Here is an 18,889-nt window from a genome sequence, read left to right on the forward strand (position 1 = left end):
TTCCCTTTACATCAGCCATAGTCTGCAATATCTTCTCTTTTGTTAGGCAGGTGTGATTTACTGCTTAACCAGGACCACACAACTCCAGAGGGCACCATCCACCGCGTCCTGTGGAAACTGCCTCTCCTGGTGCACCTGTCCACACCCTTCTCTCCCACTGCCACTGCCATGGTCCAAAGCCACCGCCATCTCCTGCCTGACAGCTGGTCTCCGTCTGGTCTCCTGCTTTCTTTCCGGGCTCTGTGTGGCAGCCAGAATTATCTTTCTAAAGATGTAAATCTGTACTTGTCATTCCTTTCTTCAAGTCCTCTACTGGCTTTCTACTTGAGGGTGAAAAAAATCCAAACTTCTTATCTGCCTGCTCTGGCCCTTGCCTGCCTGTGTGTCTTCATACGGGACTGTTGTCCTCACTCACTAGACTTCAGTCCCCTGCCCTCCTCCCAGTTCCTAGAAGGCTCCGGGCCCTTTCCCATCCAAGAGTCTGCCTGCACCGTTCTTTCCCCATCCTCTCATGTCTCCTGTTCATGCCCCTGTCTTAGGGAGGTCTTGTTCACCACCCCATTGAATGTGGCATCCCCTTTCCCAGTCTTGGTCCAGCTTCCTGGTTGTTTCCAGCAATGTAGCTATCAAAAATTAATACTTCTATTATCCTGTATACTTGTCATGATGTACATTTGTTTATGTGCCCCAACTAGGTTAACTTACTTGAGGCTGGGAGTCATGTCTGTTTCATTCACTTTAGTACCCGCAGCACCTAATAGAGGGTCTGGAACATCACTGGTGACTTCCTGAATTACAAGATGAGTGATTTTGGATGGGCGGGTGGATGGACGGATAAATGGATGGAAGGAAGGATTGGTATGCATGAATGCACTTTCCCATCAGGCTGTCTGCTTCTTCAAGGCAGGTACCATATCTTGACCAACTCTGAATCCCCAGTGCCTTGCACAGTGTCTGCATAGAATAGGTATTTGGTAAATTTTGGTGGTTGCACGAGCAAATTATGCAGGAAGGAATGGATGAGGTGACCCTCAAGGTAAGTCCTATGATAGCTTCTTTCTCTCTTTGGAATATTCTCCTGACCCACCCTTCTCCCCTGGCTCTCGCTCCTTCACGTGTGGGCAGTGGTTGCATGTGGGTTTTGTATCCACAGGGGGTGACCTGACCTCAGTGGACCCCATGGTCCTGGAGCAGTATGTGGTGGTGGCAGACTACCAGAAGCAGGAGAGCTCGGAGATCAGCCTCAGCGTGGGGCAGGTGGTGGACATCATCGAGAAGAACGAGTCAGGTAGGGGAACTAAACCATCTCCCTCCCGGCCCTACGCTGTCCCTGAGCCCCTAGGACAGGAGATGTTTACAAACACAGAAACAGCGATCGCTGATCTGAGCTGGGCCGTTTCCACAGATCCAGCTGACAACCTCTTAGAAAGCTGCCTCTGTTTGATCACGGTGCTCAGATATCCCCCTTGGTCACAACTCGCCAGCATCCTGTTGGGTCCGTTGTTACCGATTTATTCTGAGGGTCACATTTCGTGCACGGGTCTTCTGGTTTCAAAGCCACTTAGAGACATGGAGTCCAGCATTCCACTGGAACATTGCCTTTGATTACCGTGGGAGTCTTCACGAAGGCTCCGCCAGCTGTAGGCTCTGGTGGGACGGACACGCCACCTGACTCTTTGGCCCACCTGTCATCACGGGGGCTACTGGTCATGTACACTGGCCAGGTCTGGGACGGAATGTGGTATGATCCGACACTGAGCCTGAACTCTGCACCTCACAGCAGTCCAGCTTGCTGCTCCTCTCAGACCATCAATTCTCTCATATGCAAAATATACAAAATAGAAAACGCTGCTACTTCAAAGAGCTATTATAAGGATCAAATGAGATAGTGCCTAGAGTGTGCCTGGCACACAATAGGTACTCAAGGATATGGGTTTCCCTCCCGGTTGCCTTCCTTAGCCACAGAGTAGCCATCAGCACTATCGAAAGAAAAGGGCAAGGAGTAGGGGGTGAGCAGCTCCTCTCCAGGAAAAAGTGGCATAAACCCACCCGCTTTGTTGTGGCTAAAATGTGACCTTGCCTAATAATATGATTGGCAGGCCCGTCTTTGTGACACCCCATTGGCCAGTTAAAGACCAACAAACGGCCAACAAACAGAGGGAAAGCTGTGTTTGCAGCAGCATCTGAATCATGTTACCACAGTCATGAGGTCTGCATTAGCCAACCAAACTCGTTAATTACTCAATATAGCAACTACCATCCCTGCATCACAGCCAAAGAAACAAGACGCTAAGTGACATGGTCACTCACCCCAGATCTCATGACAGGTTACCGAGCTGGAATTCCAAACCAATTCCAGCTGGCCCCAAGGGCACGTGACTTTCTGATTCCTGGGAATGAATATGTGCTCCGCAGGGACTAAGGAAGGCAGCCCCCACCCCTCTGGGCAGCCCGCTTGCGTGAAGTCGGGAAGACTCCGTGGCTGGGAGGAGAGTGGAAGCCAGGATGGGGTGTTGAGGATAAGCCTGGTGTGTCCAGAAGGCGGCAGGGGAAAGGAGGCAGACAATGAAATCTTCCTGGGGCCAAAAAACTGGCAACATTTATTTTTAACTGTATTTTACCAGCCAAGTAATACTGGACACATTCTTCTTAGAACAACCATAAAGTTAAAATCTGCTTTTTCCACTAGCTTCAACATTAGTCCCCTTTCAAAACCCCAAATAGACTCTCTAACGGTTCACTCCGAATCCTTCTTGATAACTGTATACACGTACATATACGTATATGTATATATGTGTCTTTGTGCATGTGTGTATGTGTGTGAACTGTATGTCTACATGTGTGCCCATACATAGATACGTAACCATATGCACACACACACAACATTTTGTGTGTGTTGATATAACTTTATAGTTTAACCCCAGTGTTATCATTCTGTACCTTTTGATCATTTTGATCTGCAGCATGCTTTTTAGTCAACATTCAGCTTTTATTCCCTTAACATCTGCCTACTGTTGATCTACATAAGCCATATTTTTCTCTACCATGAATAGAATATCTGTGCACACTGGTGTTTCTTTAGGTTAGACAATGAGACATAGAACTACTGGACCGTAGGTACACATATTTTGAATTTTAAGATCCTGCCAAATTGCCTCCAAACTGGTCATGGCAATTTACTCTCCCTCTAGCAATGCATGAGGCATTGGTGCAGAGTTAAGAGCTGAGACTGTGAGGCTAGGACAGCCTAGGAATGAATCCTGGCTCCACCACTTTCTTTGTGACCTTAGTCAAGTCACTGCCTCTCTCTGAGCCTCGGCTTCCTCATCTGTAGAATGGGGCAGTAATAGTAGGCAGCTTGTAGGGCTATTGTGAGGATCCCGCCAGTCAGATGTCAAGCACTGTGACAGTCTGGCACACGTTACTGTCGTTGTTATATAGTGAGTTTCCTGAACCCCCACACAAATACCGGCAGATACGAGTTCTTAGGAAGACATACGATGTATCTTCTAATTTCTGGTTTTCCACAGACTTATCCACCCCATTCACTCGCGCGCGCACGCGCGCGCGCACACACACACACACACACACACACACACACACACAGCCACCAAAACTTGTATTGCAAAAGGAGTGTCCAGCCGAGTAAAGTAGGTGACTTCCAAGTCAGGGAGGTCAAAAGCAAAGGCCTCCCTGTAAAACCAGAAAGGCTACTCAGTAGGCTGCCCCTTCCTTCTCTTCTTTTTTGGGGTCTCCAGGGCTTGGAGGTATGTGATCTTGGGGAGCAGATCCTGTTTTTCCATTATACTGTGCAGAGCCTGTTGGGCCCTGTGTTAATTTCCGGTTGCCATTGTGACGAAGTACCACAAACTTAGTGGCCTCGAACCACGTAAATTATTTATCTTACAGTTCTGTAGGTCTCAAGTCCAAATTGGGTCCCACTGGGCTAACATCAAGGCGTTGGCAGGGCTGAGTTCCCGTCTGCAGGTTCTGGATAGGATTTGCTTCTTTGCCTTTTCCAGTCAGTTTCTAGAGGCCACCCCATCCCTTGGCTCATGGTCCCTCCCCAGTCCTCAGAGCCAGCAGTACTGTGCCTCTCTCGTCTTTCCTCCGCAGCCACACCTCCCTGACTCTTCTTCTGCCTCCCCTGTAATGCATGGGGCCCACCCTGATAACCCCAGATAACCCCCTATTTGTAGTTCAGCTGCTTTGCAACCTTGATCCCACCACCTGCAACCTTAGTTCCTTAACATAGGCACAGGTTCCCAGGATGAGGACACAGACATCTTTGGCCAGTCACTGTTCTGCCTGCCACAGGGTACAAGCCCTTCTCGAAAGGAGGAGGACCTGAGTCTGGGTGAGGGGCCTCTCAGTTACACTGCAGCCAGATTTACTTTGACATGAGCAAATGCAAACTCAGTGTCTCAGATAAGTCATCAGGGCAGTGGCTTCAGTATCTCTTAGCCCTGGGTGCACATAGCAGCTTTGCCCTGAGCCATGTGAACTTGGACAAGTGTACTGACTTCTTGGAGCCTCAGTTTCCTCATCTGTGCAATGGGGATGATAATCTGAAGATTATATAAAACAGTGTAAGTAAAATGGTTAGTGCCTTGCATACCTTAGTGAAGATAGCTACATTCTTTACTCTCACCATTCAGGACGACCTTTCTCTCCCCTGTCCCAGCTCAGAAGTGGGTTTTTTTTTTTCTTTCTTTCTTTCTTTCTTTTTAAGTTTATTTATTTATTTTGAGAGAGACAAAGACAGCGTGAGCAGGGGAAGGGCAGAGAGAGAGGGAGACAGAGAATCCCAAGCAGGCTCCACACTGTCAGCGCAGAGCCCAATGTGGGGCTCAAACTCAAAAAACCATGAGATTATGACCTGAGCAGAAACCGAGAGTCAGACGTTTAACCAACTCAGCCACCCAGGTGCCCCTTCTTTTTTTTTTTTTTTTAATGTTTATTTATTTTTGAGAGAGAGAGTGTGTGTGTGTGTGTGTGAGAGAGGGAGAGAGAAAGAGAAGGGGGGCAGGCACAGAGGGAGGGGAACAGAGGATCCAAAGCAGGCTCTGTGCTGCCAGCAGTGAGCCCGACATGGGGCTCAAACTCACAAACTGTGAGATCATGACCTGAGCTGAAGTCCGATGCTTAACCACCCAGGCGCCCCAGAAGTGGGTTTCTTCTTAGGCTATTCTTAGCAGTTAGCAGGCAGCCAACATGGGTAGCTGTGTTCCATGACAAAATGGCAACTTTTTGCCTTACCCTAAGCATGGACTCATAGTGGCTGAACATATTATTATACTCTGACCCCCAAGCTTCACATCTGACCCAACTAACATCAGTCTGCACTCTCATTTTCCAGGTTGGTGGTTTGTCAGCACGGCTGAAGAGCAAGGCTGGGTCCCCGCAACCTGCCTGGAAGGGCAGGATGGTATGCAGGATGAGTTTTCACTACAGCCTGAAGAAGGTAGGAAGGAGTTGGAGCCTTGCACTTGCCGTGGGGTTGGGGCTAACAGCAAGCCCACCCTTAGGGGCCTCTGGGAGCCAACCCAGGTGAGGCTGGCCAGAGCTGAGGACCAAACACTTCCATGGGACCCCCAGGAGGGCCCCAGCCTGATCACCCCAGCACCTCACTATTCCTCACTCGAACCATTCTGATGGCCAAGATGCTGGGCTCCTTCCAGCTCATTCGCAAGACATCTGAAAGTATCTATCAACGTGTGCTTTCTCAGCGACCAGTCTGGGTGTCAACATTAGGCCTGACCCTCTCCACGCACACTTCTGTTTCCTGGAGAACTTACCCTACAGGTGTCCTGAAGGGTGGTTCCTACAATGCCAAAAATGCTAACGCCCAGCTGACTCTGTTTTCCCCACTAGAAGCATTCCTGAGACTAGAGTAGGAGTCCATCTTAGCTAATAAATCGAAGGGTTTTAGAGTCAGACCTGAATGTGAGTTAGCTGAGTTGGGCCAGCACCTTAACGTCTCTCCACCTCAGCCTCCTCCTCTAAAAATGGAAATGATGGTGTCTGTACCGTGAGATTTTTTTTTCCTTAATTAAAGGAGATTCCACATGCAAAGCATTTGGCAAAGAACCGGAGACAATAAATAACTAGGAACAGTTATTAAATAACTATGCCTTACCCAGGGGTGACTATTTGGGCTTTTAGCTGACTGTTCGGGGGAAAGCACAAAACCACTTTTTGTGTTTATCAGAAAAGAGGGTGACAAGAAGGGGGATGATTCTGTGCTGAAAGGTTAATAAAAAATGTATATGTGGGTTTGCGTTTAGTTTTATTATAGCCAGCACCCCTCATCGAAAACGTATGTCGTTTTACTGGTGGTTTTGTGGGGCCCCCAAGCTCTGAGGGGCTGGGCCAACTCAAAGAATCCACTCAGATTCAGGGGTTGTGGTGTTCTGCATGAGAGCTGTAGCTCCCTTAGGCAGTTGATGATGACCATTGTGGGCACCCCGCTGTAAGAGACTGATTGTTAACTCCATCTGATAGATGAGGAGACAGGCCCAGAAAGGTAGAGACACTTGCTTGGGGTCACACAGCTAAAAGGTGGAGAGATCCCACATTTTCCTAAGTTTGCACATTTTTCTTCTCCCTTGACACAAGGGCTTCTTTTAGTGCCTCTTTATAAGTCACGCTAGGAATAGAATTATATCTACTGGTGGCCTCTGCACCGGAGTTCAAGGTTAATACTCAGGAAGTTGGTCCTTTTAAGATACCTGGGGCTTGGCGTAGGCTCAGAAATAATTCCTCCTAAACGGGAACGCGCGCTCAGCGTCCCCTTTGCCTCCAGACACTGGGAGTGCTTTCTTCTCACCTCTGCCTTCTGCCCTTCACCTCTACATGCTGCCTGTCCAGTCTCATGGAGGTACTGGTCTTTGCCCCGGCCTGTGGGCCGCCGCCGGACTCTGGGGGACTTGTATGCCATCAGCTGGCGTCAAGGTGCCTACCTTGGGGTTTTCTTCCCTGTTCAGTGTTTGGAGCTGGGTCCCTGCGTCTGCATGCGTCTTCCTGCTCGGGGACTGCCCATGCCTGTTGCATGTGAGAAACAGTGACCTTGCCTGTTCTGTGTGTGTTGGTATGTAGGTTTGGGCAGTATTTCTCGGCCTGGGTGTCTAAAGTTTACCAGGTTGAAAAATAATGCCTGGGGCCTCTATAATGCTGAGCCAGTGACCTGTTTCTTTTATCAGACACATCACAAGGGGAAGAAACCCACATCAAACTGTCCTAGGCCAAAAGGGAAATGTATCAGCTCGTCACTGAAAAGTCTGGGGAAGGACTAGCTTCAAGCATGGCTGGATCCAGGGGCTTGAAAACATTATGGGGACCTGGGACTTAACTCTCCTCCCCTCTGCTCTGCTGTCTACCTTGCCGACACCATTTTCTCATGACAGCAATTCCAGGCACCTTTCAGAGATACCTACCAAAGAAAGTGCTTCTCCTTCAACACAAGTCTTAGGACTGGTTCTGACCGACCCACATGCTATCCCTGAACCAATCACAGTGGCCAGGGGAAGACAGCACTTTGGCCAGGCCGGGGTCCTGCACCCTCCCCGTCCCTCCAAGGCAGTGGTAAGGTCAGCCTTACCCAAACCATGTGGATGGAGGCTGGTAGTGGCGACAGAGAAAGGGCAGACGGACGCTAAGCATGCAGTGTCAGCGGGCACCTGCCATGCAGTCTGCAAGGTTTCCCACTGTAAGGTTTGTTCGGGATCACTAAGTGTTTCATGGAGCCCAGAGAGCGCCTCCGGGTGCCGGAGAATCTCCCTGTTTAATTCAGGTGAGGGGTGGGCCCCCAGGAGTCCAGGGCCCGTAGGACTGACAGCATTTAGTCTAGGACTGAAGCAGCAACCCTTCCCACCCAACCAGAGAGAACTTCTGTGCATCTACGGGTTTGAATTACCCCCTGCACTCCTCACAGCACCCGCACCCACCCTGCAGCTACCATGAGTGAGGGGAGCAGCTGACTCTGCTGTACGCAGGATATCTGCAACTTGAGTCAGCTCAGCCCCCACAGAGCAGGTCAGTGGGCTAGATCAATAAATAAATAAACTCCCTCTGTGTTTTCCACCTCCCTCGACACCAGCTGGGCAGGCCACAGACAGCTTGTGGTGTTTTCCCAAAGAGAAGAGAGTCGGCCCCAACATGCTGGCCATCAACACCAGCCCACAGCTGGCTCGGTCACTCCCTGGGGGCCGGAATGTAAGCTAAATAGGGAAGCCCTTCCGTGTCCTCTTCAGGGTCCCTGGGGACACTCATCTGTTCTGTCTCAGAAGTCCCTGCTGACAGTGTTGAGCACGGGAGCTATTCTCTTGTTCTCCGGAGGGCCCTGCCAGCTTGTGACAGTGAGCAGTCCTCCGAGCAGAGCCTGAGAAATAGTCCCCTGGCTTTGAGGGGAAAGAGTGAGGCACCACTGAGAGTGAGGTGGAAGGCACGCCAGTCACATTAACGAAAGTTGAAGCAGGCAGTGATTTCACTGTGCACATGTGTGTGTGCGCGCGTGCGGTCGTGTGTGCATAAAATTACTACGTGACACGCTTAAAACGAATACAGTGTTAAATGTCAATGAATATCTCAATTAGAAAAAACAAAATACTAAAAATAAAATTGAAGCTTCAGGCGTGGTTGGATCCAGCGGCTTGAAAATAATTAATGAAAAATGAAGGTCAGTTACCCACTAGGTAATGACAATTGCTTTTAAAAATTAAAGGAAGAAAGAAAATTGCTAGCTGTAGCCTCCTTGGTAGGGATTTCAGCCTGAAACCATCTGTTGCCAAATCTAGCTTACCCCTGAACCCTCTACCGGCAAGAATGTGGAGGAGCCACAGATGACTTAACCCCCTCTGGCATGAGCTAGGTGGCTCCCACCAGGCCTTTGGGAACTATTCATTTACTAAACGTTGACTAATGTACTAAATAGTTACACAGTATTGCCAGTACCGTGCCCAGTGCTAGAGACAGAGGAATAACTGAGACAGACACAAATCCCTACCTTCGTGGTGCTTGTATTCTAGCAGAGAACACAGACACAAAACACAATCACCAGGTAAATTGTATGGTGTGTTAGAAGGTAATTCCTGGTATGAGGAAAAAAATAAACCTGGGTAAGGGGGATGAGATTGCCATGAGTTGGAATACTGCATAAAGCAAGGTCAAGGAAAGTAACCTTGAAGCACAGCTTTGACCTTGAGGAAGATGAGGATGACTGCATGACCCTGAGGGATTTCAGAGGGACAGAGGGATTGGGACCTGACCTGTGTCCTGTTGCTGCTTGCACAGGGTCATCCAGGCCTAAATGGGGGCCTAGGGGGTCCCCAGAAATTTCTGGAGGAAATCCTTCCTTTCAGTGGGCAAGGGCGTCTCATGTATCACAGCCTTGGCCGTCAGCATCCCAGGACTCTCACTGTCTTTGACTTAACCCAGCATCCCTTTGTCCCTGCAGAGGAGAAGTACACAGTCATCTACCCGTACACAGCTCGCGACCAGGATGAAATGAATCTAGAGCGAGGGGCTGTGGTGGAGGTGATCCAGAAGAACCTGGAAGGCTGGTGGAAGATCAGGTACCTGCTGCAACTGAGTGGTCACATGGTCTCTGGCTGCTCAGAGGTCTGTAAGTGATTACAGACGGATGGGATGAGGTTTTGGCCTGAGCCACAAAAGGATGCTTCTCCTCGGTGCCGTTTAGACTCCCTCCCTATCCAGATCCTTCTCTAAAAATCCGTAATAGACAAAACCTCCAAATGCCCCAAACCACAGATAGCGGTAACCTTGTTGAGCAAGACTGGTTTCCACCCCCATGTGTTTCTCGTAAGGAGACGCTGCATTGCCCTGTGCGGGTGATTTCCCACTCCAGCCCTGCTGTGACCCCAACAGGATGCATAACACCACAGGACCGCAACTCATCCTAGAGCCAAAAATTGCCCTCATCTCAGAGTTCAGTAGTATAAGCTGGAGGCCAGCTTTCGAACTCTTTATCACAGCTCTTTCGCCTATGTGATGCTATCAGAACCCTATGAGTGCCAACTCCTCCTGGCCTGCCTGCCACTTCACCAGTGTTAGTCCTGGGAACCCCTCCTGGGTTACCTTAGGAGGCAGGCAGTGGCAACAAGACATCAGGGCAAAAAAAGAAGTCCTTGGGACCTGGTGTCTATACAGCAATGTGATGCAGGATATTAGGGCCATTCATCGGGGTTCAGCCTGTGGCATTTCATTCATTCACTCAACAAACACCAAGAATCTGTACTGGGCCAAGCCCTGTTCTGGGAGTTGGGGAGTCAACAGTGAGAAAGACACGGAGGTTCACACCAGCAGGCACAGCAGGCAGGCTCAGTCCCCCGGCAGGGTGGTGATGCATGGGGACTCTGGAGCACAGAAGAGGAGCTCCTGAGCTCAGGGGGGGCAGGATGGCTTCCTGGGAGGGGTCTACAGAACTGAGGTTTGAAGCAGGAGTAGTGACAGTGACACCTAACATATCCTGAGTGCATATGGTGTCAGCTACATTACAAATTATCCCAAATCTTAGTGGCTCTGGAATTCAAGGAGTGACTTACTTGGGTCCCTCCTGAGGTTGCGGTAGGATGTCAGCGACGCATGCCATCATCTGAAGGTTCAGCTGAGGCTGGAAAGTGACAAACCAGGATTTAAACCTGTACCTTTCTCACCCCAGAGCCACTCACCCCTACGTGTGCTGCTCTGCTTGTGGCTTTGTGACCCCAGACAGTGAATTGTCTCGTGCCGAGGGCCTGGATTCTAGGTAGCATGACATTTTCCAGTTAGGACAAGATTGGCTCCCTCTCAGAAGATATTTTAAGATTGAAAGGCATCAAATCCTGCAGATTTCTGTCTCCTGTAAATTGGCTTCCAGTTATAAAGGACCTTTGTGGTCACTGAAACACAGTGCTGTTTAGTTCTTGAAGTGATTCTTGATGAGAGATTTGGCCTTGCCATATATCATCTCCAGCCATTCAGGTCTCTTCCACTCTCCCCCAGAGGTGTGGGCATGCATTATGTGGGCCAGACCAGCGGGGTGCTTGCAAATAGTTGACATCCGGTTCTCAAGGGAAAACTACCCTTAAGTTGTGGTGTTTTCCAAAGTGTACATAGTCCCACCGGGTGATTCCAAGCCTCCCGTGCAACGTCACTAAATGTGGAGTTCGGAAGAGACGAACACAGTTGACGCTCACCAGTTGGTGCAAGCAGGCTCCAGCACCCCTCTGGTCCAATTTGACCCCTCGGCTCATGCTATGAAACTGAGCTCTGTTGTGCAGAGAATTAAGCGATCGCATTCATTGAATCCTTTGGAATTCAGTGAGCTGTCCATCAGGGTCTCGGTCACTCTGCAGTTCAGTGACCACCAGCTGACTCTTAGCAAGTCGTGGAACCAGATCCTGACCAGCTGAATGCATGGTGGTTGTTTTTTTATTTTTTATTTTTTATTTTTGAAGTTTATTTATTTTAAAGATATAGTATGAGTGGGGGAAGGGCAGAGAGAGAGAGAGAGAGAGAGACTCTCAGGCTCCATGCTGCCAGCACAGAGCCCAGCGTGGGGCTCAAACTCACGAAAACTTGAGACTGTGACCTGAGCCAAAACCAGGAGTCTGCCAATTAACCGACTGAGCCACCCAGGCGCCCCCTGAATGCATGTTTAATCTACATGTTAACCAGTGTGACTGGAGCCATGCCCTGGCTGTGCCAGGCTTTGTGCCAGAAGCTGGGGCTGCTGGGAAGAGGCAGCAAAACAGGTTAGGAGCAGAGACTAGACTGGTGCCAACTGCCTAGGTCTCAGTCCGTTTCTGCCGCCTCCCAGGGTTGGATGCGTGAAGTATGTCAACAGCGGGAAAGTGGGTAGAACAGACTGGCGTATAGTAGGTGCCCACTAAGTGGCAGTTATCACTGTTGTCATCTCTGCGATGACTGTAACAGGACAGTGAGTGTAGCAGAGCTTTATGGCTGCTCGCCTTTGCCAGGCCCATGGGCAGTTTGTCCACTTGTCCTTTTATTTCTTTATTCAACTCCCTGGCACCAAGGCTCTTGCCACACACAGATCAGTCAGGTGCAGCGTACCCCAGGAGCTCGTGTTCTAGCTGGGGAGACAGAACCGCCACAGCCGAGTGCACTGTGTGTCCCAGGTGCTAGGGTGGTGTTGTGTGCGGGAGACACTGGGTCACCGTGGAGGGAGGGGTTCATTCTCTGTGAGGCTCAGGAAAGGCTTGAGAAAGGAAATGACAGTAAGCAGAGCTGGGGAAGAAAGAACAGGAAGGACAGTGGGAAGGGGCTTTCCCGACACAGAGTTTCCAAGAACAGAGGCCGCCGGAGTGAACGATGGTGGTGCGTTTGGGAGACTGCAAGTCTTGTGCAGTAGGAGGGGCATGGGGGTTGCTGTTAAGAGATGAGGCTGGGGAGGCAGGCAGAGGGCGGGTTGGAAAGGCCTTGAATGCTGAGCTGAGGTCAGCAAGGGCCTCTGGCCCATCGTTCCTGCCGTTTGGGACTTGAAGTGCCGTGCGTGGTAGGAACACGGCTTCTTTCTGTGCGTCTGGCAGAGCAGCCTGTCCAGCATCCCTCCTCTTCCCAGGTACCAGGGCAAAGAGGGCTGGGCCCCAGCCTCCTACCTAAAGAAGAGCAGTGGGGAGCCCTCACCTCCGAAGCTGGGCCCCGGCTCGTCCGCCCACACCGGCGTTCTCGACCTGGATGGAGTTTCCCGGCAGCAGAGCACGGTGGGCAGGGAGAGAGAGCTGCTCAACAACCAGAGGGACGGCCGGTTTGAAGGCCGCCCGGGGCCCGACAGCGACATCAAGCAGAGTGAGTGACGCCCCACCGAGCTCCAGGGGCTGAGGACCTACTATGTGCCAGGCTCCGTGCTTGGAGCTCCTCACGTGTCCCTCATCCTCACAACAGCCCTGCTGCCCAACATCCTGTAGACAGGAAAACAGGCCCAGAAACCCTGGGGAGCTTGTTCCAGACCATGGTTTTTCCACGATCTTGCGCTGATCGTGATAGCTTCTATCTCTCAAGCCCTACTATGTACCAGGAATCTTAGAATTAGTCTCATTGGCTCCTTGTAACGACCTCAGAGGGACTAAATTACTTTTGTTTTACAGATTAGGAACCAGAGAGATGAGGTGATTTGTCCAGGGCCACCCAGCTAGTAAACGGTAGGGCCGGGACTTGAACCCAGGCCCACCTGACCCCAACACCTGTGCCCTCTCTTTAGGGCCTCGTTTCTGAGCCAGAAGTTGTTGACCTTGCGTTGAGTTGACTCGAACAACAGTTCTTTATGCATCTTACTTTCCAAAGCCTTCTGTATATATGCTTCCATTGAATGTTCCCAACATACCTGAGAGTATGGGTTCCTTATTGTTGTCTGCAGTGAGCATGGGACCCAACCCCCGGGCACGAGACCCTGCCCCAGTTGTGCAGGGCAGGAGGAAGCCGTCTGCTGGGAAAGTCCCCTGGCCCAGCTAGACTTCTCCAACTGTTTACAGCAGCTCAGCAAACTCGTAAAAGTCAGTGAATTCTTGAAACTCAAGAATTTCTCCATTCTCTGCTCAGCTGATGTCTCAGAAAAAACAAAACAAAACAAAACAAAACACTGGCATGCCATGGCGGGGGTTCTGGCCAGCCCCTGGCTTCTGTGATTCTAATCTATCATGGCCAAGAGCACAGCATTCCCATTAACGCTGAGCAAATAAGAATCTGAACCCCCATGTCTTTGTTAGGAGATGGGTTCCGATGCTCAAGCAAACTCTCCCTACCCCTGCCTCACACATTCCCCCCCCCCCCCCCCCCCCGCCGCCCAGTAACAGGGCCTCAGATCATTTAGATGTTCATTTCTTTCTCACAAAGCTGTCCAGCTCTGCGTCCAGGGCTGCTGGGGCAGCTCTGTGCAGTCAAAGGTCTTATTAGACGCTATCTTGTGTTGCCCTCATCTTGCTGGCCCAGGGTGGTGCCCCACTAGTCCAGCCAGTGAAGAAGGCAGGGAGGAGTGGAGGACTTGACTCAGAAGCTACATGCTCTCCACTCTGTCACGTCCCCCTGGCCAGAACTTAGTCACATGGCAATACCTAGCTGCAAGGGAGTCTGGGAAGTGCAGTCTTTACATAGGCAGGCTAAAACTCCATCGCTAACTAATTGTAACAGAAGACAGGGGAGATGGGGATTTAAGAGATTAGCACATCCCAGCTGCCAGACTTGCCCTCCGCGTGGACCTGTGCTGAGCCAGCTCAGGGGACGACACATGTTCCGCCTTGAGCCAGGAGCCTGGACCATTACGCAGTCATCCTCCTGAGCCTGAGACTCAGAGCAAGGGCAGCCCAGTTCCAGAGTAGAAACCCCTGATGTCGTCAGCCCACATTTGTTTGTTCTGTTTACGTGTGGTTTAACATTGCACGCCCACCAGGTGCCTCCGGCCTCGTTTGCACCCTTTCCTTTCATCTCTGCCACTGCCCCTGGGTGGCAGGCAGGCATTACCACGCCTGTGTTCCACCGAAGCCTACATCGTGGGGCCTGTCTGGAGAGCCGCACACCGCTCCGGCACACGGGCAGTCCTCATAGTCCCAAGCCAAGTCTGAGCGGCTCCTTCCCAGTCAGGCTGTTTCTTCCCACAAGAAGGGTCACAGCAGCTCACGAATGCCTGCCTGGTGTCCCCCTGAAGAATTCCATCTGCAGAATTCTGCATGTGTGTGCAGTAAGCTCTCGTCTCTTTGTAGGATCGCCCAAGATGAGGCAGAGACCCCCTCCTCGCCGAGATATGACCATAGTAAGTGGACCCTTGCTGCCGGGAAGCCAGGCCCTGATCCGAATCTGGCCCCTCACTCCCACCTTGCCCTTTCCAGAGATGTTCTCTTGCCTCTCCACACAGCTGCCTGGACAAGTGTCGCAGACCAGACAAGTGTTGGTCTGGTCAAAGGGGGAAAGGCTAGGGTCCCCTGGGAGTGATGCAAGTTACCTATGGCTCTGCCACGGTTAGGTCTCAGGATGTGCCCTCTGCTTCCTGAGCCCACTTTGCTTTATTGTAGGTCAGTCTTCTCAGAGAAGGTAACTCGAAACCAAAGCTGGGATGAGGCATAAGTATTTGTGGTGCCGTTCTGGTATTTTACTTTCAGACTCTGTTTTTAATTCTTTAGGTACCTTTTCTAACCAATACTTTGAAAATTGAGCCTTCTACCATTTATTGAGCACCATTTGGGCACCCTGCAGTGTGCTGGGTGCTTCATTACGTGGATCTATTGAATGCTTACAGTGATCCCACCAGGTAGATACCCATTCTACAGGAGATGAAACTGAGGCTCCAGAAGGGGAAGTGATTTGTCCAAAGGTGCACAGCACACATAAGCAGTATTTCCAACCCAGATGGGTCTGACCTGCAAGCCCGTGTTCTTTCCACAACCCTCACTGCCTCTTGAATTCAGAGACTGTTGTCCTGCCCCAGATTTTCATGATTGTAGGTAAATGTCCCATGTTTCTCCTCCTCACTCTGAAGCTGATGGTCCAGTGAACCATCTAGGAGATGATCTGCACAGATGGTCCTCTGTGTTTTGTCCCTTAGAATCCAGATGGGTCCACCAGCTCCCCTCGAGGGTGATTGTGTGCCCCCGACCCTTAGCGCCTCCCCCCTTCAGCCAATGGCAATGGACTTACCCTGGATTTAGCACTGTGTTTAATTGTGCCAGCCTCGAGGTCTTAACCTGCCCAAGCCTCCTGTTCCACCCCAAGTGGAGGAAGAGTATTACACTATTGCTGAGTTCCAGACAACCATCCCTGATGGCATCAGCTTCCAGGCGGGTCTGAAGGTCGAGGTGAGTGGACCTGGTGTCCCTTTGCCTACTTGTGATTCTTGAACCACGGCACCACCTCCTGCTTCTCCCATTTCTCTCCTCACCCTCCCTCCCTCCCTCCCTTCTTCTTTTCCTTCCTCCCCTCTTCCCTCTCTTCCTTCCTCTCTCCCTCCCTCTCTCCCTTCCTCCCTTCTCTCCTTTCTTTGTGGCAGCTTTACTGATATATAATTCACACCATACACATCACTGACTTAAAGTATACAATCCAGTGTTTTTTAGTATATTCACAGAATTGTGCAACCACATTCAGTGTTAGAACGTTCTCAACACCCAAAACAGAAAGGCTGTATACATTAGCCGCCACTCCCTGTTTCCCCTCAACTGTTCTCAGCCCCCCTGCCCCCAGCCCTAGGCAGCCACTAATCTGCTTTCTGTCTCTGTTGCTGTGCCTGCGTGAACATTTCATATAAGTGGAATCACACACTATGTGATCTTTTGTGTCTGCCTTGTATTCTGTTTTTATCACCACCTACTTCCCTTCTTGCTTCTCTCTCTCCTTTTCGTCCCGCTCCTTTGCTTGTCTGCTCTGTTCCTGCACCAAGGCCAACATAAATCCTCTCTCTCCTTCCATTTCTTTCTCCTTTCCTCGTGGAGTCAGAGCTTGAGGCTGTTGCCCGTATTTCCCGGAGAGCCTGGAAGTAATGCTGTAGCAGTCAGCTGCCAGGCACTGAGCTCAGCACTTCACACACAGTCTCTCTCTTAATCATTTACTCTGGTGAGGCAGGACCATTCACAATCCCCATTTTTCAGATGAGGAAGCTTTGGCTCAGGAAAAAAGGTGCTGTCCAAAGTCACACAGCTGAAAGGTGGCAGAGGCAGGATTTGAACCCATGTCTGTCTCCAGATTTGAGCCAGGACTGTTAACCTCCTATTGTTAGCCATCTGCTGGACATTTGGGAATGTCGGGAGGGCGGGCACCTTATCTGTTTTTCACTCCTGTGTCCTTACAGCTAGCACAGTGCTTGGCACGTGGTAGGTTTGCAAGAAATGTCGATTCAGTGAAAATCTGTCTCCCCACTAGCCTCCTGCCTGACACTCAGAAGGCCGGGGAGTATCTTCTTCATTCTTACCCACAGCCCTGGCATTGGGGCTGGTCCATAGTGGGTGCTTTAGAAGTGAACGTTTGGCTGATTGAAGGACATAAGCAGTAGATGGATGACTGTTGAGCCAGTGCACAAGTGTGGTTGCCCTGAGGGTCTTGAATCACTCTCTAAGAGATCTGCAAAGCACCTGCTGGTTCCCTCCCACTCTGACACTTCCTGCCTCTCTCCCTCTTTCCCCTCATGCCCTGGGGCAGCTGCCCAGGCAGCTCAGCAGAAGGTGGCTCCCCGAAGGTGCTGCGTCCTGGGCCTCTCCACCACCGATTCTTCCCAGGCATCTCCAGAAAGTCATCCTCAACCAAATGTCTTTCAGCCCATTGAGGGAGGGCTATCTGCAGAGAGCTAAAGTCTCTCCAGCTAATTTTATAAAATGCAAATCCCAATCTAGGTAGACAGACTAAGGGGAAAGCAGAAATACCCACAAAGTTCTAAAAAGACTTCATAGCTGTTCCTCTTGCCTTTTTTTTTTTTTTTTTTTTGGCCTTTCTGGCCTTTCCAACTTCATATCTACAGAGAACTCAAGGCATCTTGATTTGTGCTAAAAGATCATTCTATGCCCAGTTCCCCATTTTGCTGCTGTAAAACCTATACATCCGATTCGACATGAAACATGTGCCTTCTTCCTAACATCTTTTCACACCCCAGGCTGTGTCTCCGACCAAAGCCTGTTTCCACAGCTTTTCTGTGAACCCCACTGGTCAAGCTGGCCCTTCTCCAGCTCTCTTACTCTCTCTGCCAGGACTGACCTTGCTTTAACCCAGCTCCTAGCTCTCCACCTGCCTTCTCATAGAAGGCACTCAGGGCCTGGGTGGCTCAGCTCAGGTCATGATCTCCAGGTTGATGAGTTCGAGCCCCACATCAGGCTCTGTGCTGACCATGTGGAGCCTGCTTAGGATTTTCTCTCACTTCCTCTTTTTCTCTACTTCTCCCCACCTTGTGCTCTCTCTCTCTCTCTCTCTCTCAAAATAAATAAGTAAACAAACAAACAAAAGGCACTGAAGGCCATTTTTTGAACTGAACTTGGCATCTCAAAATCAAATTCATTCTTTAAATCCTCTAGGAAGCCTCCCCTGATTCACATTGGTTTCCCTTCCCTACCCTGTATGGCGTATCTGGGCCCTATGTCTCAGTCTTCAGCTGAGAGCAAGCCCCTCACTTCTGTACATGCTTTCTTGACATAATGAGAGATGAGTGTTGTTTTCTTCTTCTTCAGTGACTGGGTTTTGTAATCCAAGTTGAAAGTTCCCTTCCCTTGGCACTTTGCATAGATCACTCTGTTCTCTTCTCACATCTAGTGCTGCTGGTCACGAGCTACTACCTACCTAATTCTTATTCTCTCGTTCAAAATCTGTCATTTCTCTGATTCTCGCAGGAGCTCGTTATCTTTAAAATGCTTGGATTTCACGAAAGTGCGTCTAGGTGTGACTTTCTTTATTTTTACCTGCTTAGCATTGTGGTGGGCCTTTTTGATCTAGGCCTTGAGATCTTCCTAGAGAGTTCCCCACTTTTACTTTTTTAAATAGTGCCTCCGTTCACCCTCTTTATTCTTTCCTCCTGGAATAGTTATTAAACAGCTTTGTGACCTTCTGCCCTGTTCTCCACGTCTCCTGACTTTTTCTTCATGTTTCCATCTTTGTCCCTTGGTGCTGCCTTCTTGGAGCATTGGGCCTCATCTTTTTTTTTTTTTTTTTTTTTTTTTTAACGTTTATTTATTTTTGAGAGACAGAGAGAGACAGAGTACAAGCGGGGGGTGGAGCAGAGAGAGAAGGAGACCTAGAATCTGAAGCAGGCTCCAGGCTCTGAGCTGTCAGCACAGAGCCCGATGCGGGGCTCAAACTCATCAACCAGGAGATCATGACCTGAGCCAAAGTCGGTTGCCCAACCGACTGAGCCACCCAGGTGCCCCAGCATTGTGCCTCATCTTCTAGTTCATTCATTTGCTGT

General features: G+C 50.2%; 1 protein-coding gene across 1 annotated transcript in view; it reads left to right on the top strand.

Annotated features, from left to right (window-relative positions):
- The window catches only part of SH3PXD2B (SH3 and PX domains 2B), a 104,242-nt gene that overhangs the window by 75,139 nt on the left and 10,214 nt on the right, over window positions 1-18,889 (top strand). The window contains exons 7-12 of the mRNA XM_027034522.2: window positions 1,154-1,288; window positions 5,360-5,464; window positions 9,455-9,572; window positions 12,584-12,810; window positions 14,718-14,767; window positions 15,681-15,806. Coding sequence (XP_026890323.2) covers window positions 1,154-1,288; window positions 5,360-5,464; window positions 9,455-9,572; window positions 12,584-12,810; window positions 14,718-14,767; window positions 15,681-15,806 — 761 coding nt within the window. The remainder of the gene's footprint in view (window positions 1-1,153; window positions 1,289-5,359; window positions 5,465-9,454; window positions 9,573-12,583; window positions 12,811-14,717; window positions 14,768-15,680; window positions 15,807-18,889) is intronic.

The sequence above is a fragment of the Acinonyx jubatus genome, chromosome A1 (genome assembly GCF_027475565.1).
Source record: "Acinonyx jubatus isolate Ajub_Pintada_27869175 chromosome A1, VMU_Ajub_asm_v1.0, whole genome shotgun sequence".
Lineage (NCBI taxonomy): Eukaryota > Metazoa > Chordata > Mammalia > Carnivora > Felidae > Acinonyx > Acinonyx jubatus.